Source organism: Buceros rhinoceros, unplaced genomic scaffold (assembly GCF_000710305.1).
Source record: "Buceros rhinoceros silvestris isolate BGI_N320 unplaced genomic scaffold, ASM71030v1 scaffold43674, whole genome shotgun sequence".
NCBI classification, from domain to species: Eukaryota; Metazoa; Chordata; class Aves; order Bucerotiformes; family Bucerotidae; genus Buceros; species Buceros rhinoceros.
This window is the reverse complement of record NW_010409673.1, coordinates 4,243-5,250: the sequence shown is the minus strand read 5'-3', so window position 1 is coordinate 5,250 and position 1,008 is coordinate 4,243. Positions and strand designations below refer to the sequence as shown.

General features: G+C 52.6%; 1 protein-coding gene across 1 annotated transcript in view; it reads left to right on the top strand.

Annotated features, from left to right (window-relative positions):
- DAP3 (death associated protein 3) overlaps window positions 1-1,008 on the top strand; it is a gene marked incomplete at both ends in the record, with an annotated part of 7,913 nt that overhangs the window by 2,667 nt on the left and 4,238 nt on the right. Inside the window, one exon of the mRNA XM_010135302.1 lies at window positions 570-671. Within this exon, the coding sequence (XP_010133604.1) occupies window positions 570-671 (102 nt within the window). The remainder of the gene's footprint in view (window positions 1-569; window positions 672-1,008) is intronic.

The window sequence follows — 1,008 nt, the reverse complement described above, 5'->3', positions numbered from 1 at the left end:
TCTTCAGGTAACCACTAACAGGTGAAGGCAGCACGGTGCAAGTCTGCTGGAGGGAGAATAGTGAGCACTGACATCCCACCACTGCTGCCCCGGAAAAGAGATGGTGGGTGCTTAAGCAGCCAGGACAAGGCAAATGGAAAACCAGGAATTACTCGAGACAGCAAAGAGCAAACCAGACTGAAGGAAAGAAAACTGAATTCCAGCAGAAAACCCGGCCGGGGATCACGGCACGCTGCTGTCAGGATATTAACCAGAAGTACAAGGGGGCTCAGGAAGCATGAGAGACGCTCCTGAAGCACAAGGCTCACCAAGCACAGTGGTTCATACGGAAGCTCAAGAAATCCCTTGGATGTTTACTGCCAGGTGGGACCTTTCTTCAGCCTCTGCCTGGGCTCCTGCCAGCAGCGTCGCGACGCTGCAGCTCCTGCTTTCCTTCGTGCACGTTCCTCTGAAGCAGGTAGTCACAGGGATCATCGTTCCCTGCCTGCTCCATTCTCACAGGCCTTCTGCATCCAGAAAAGCGGAATCAGGCTTTCCTGAGGGTGACAGTTTGCATTTTACCTTCCCAGGCCAAGCACACGGAACACCACGAGGGCCGCCACTACAGCATTCCGCTGGAGGAGGTGAAAGCCGTGTTTCCACACGGACTGCCCTACCGGTTCCAGCAGCAGGTACCGACCGAAGAGCGGGTCTGCAGGGAGGGGGCTGGAGTGTGGGAAGAGCCAGATCTAGCATGTAGCTACGATGCTTTCCTGCTGGAACAGGGGAGAGTGACATGCTGCGAGAATGCAGTTATTCCTGGTCCTGACTGTCATTTCCTGCATCTAAAAGACAGGATCGAGTCCACCTCACCAGAAGAGCAGTTAAGGGTGTCAGGATTGCCCACCTCGGGCAACGTTCCACCCAATACTTTTAATCCCAAACTTCCAGTACAGAATGAATTACGGAAATATTTTGCAGTTACATCTCTGTATGAAACAGGTTGTCTCATGAAATAAGTTTATATCA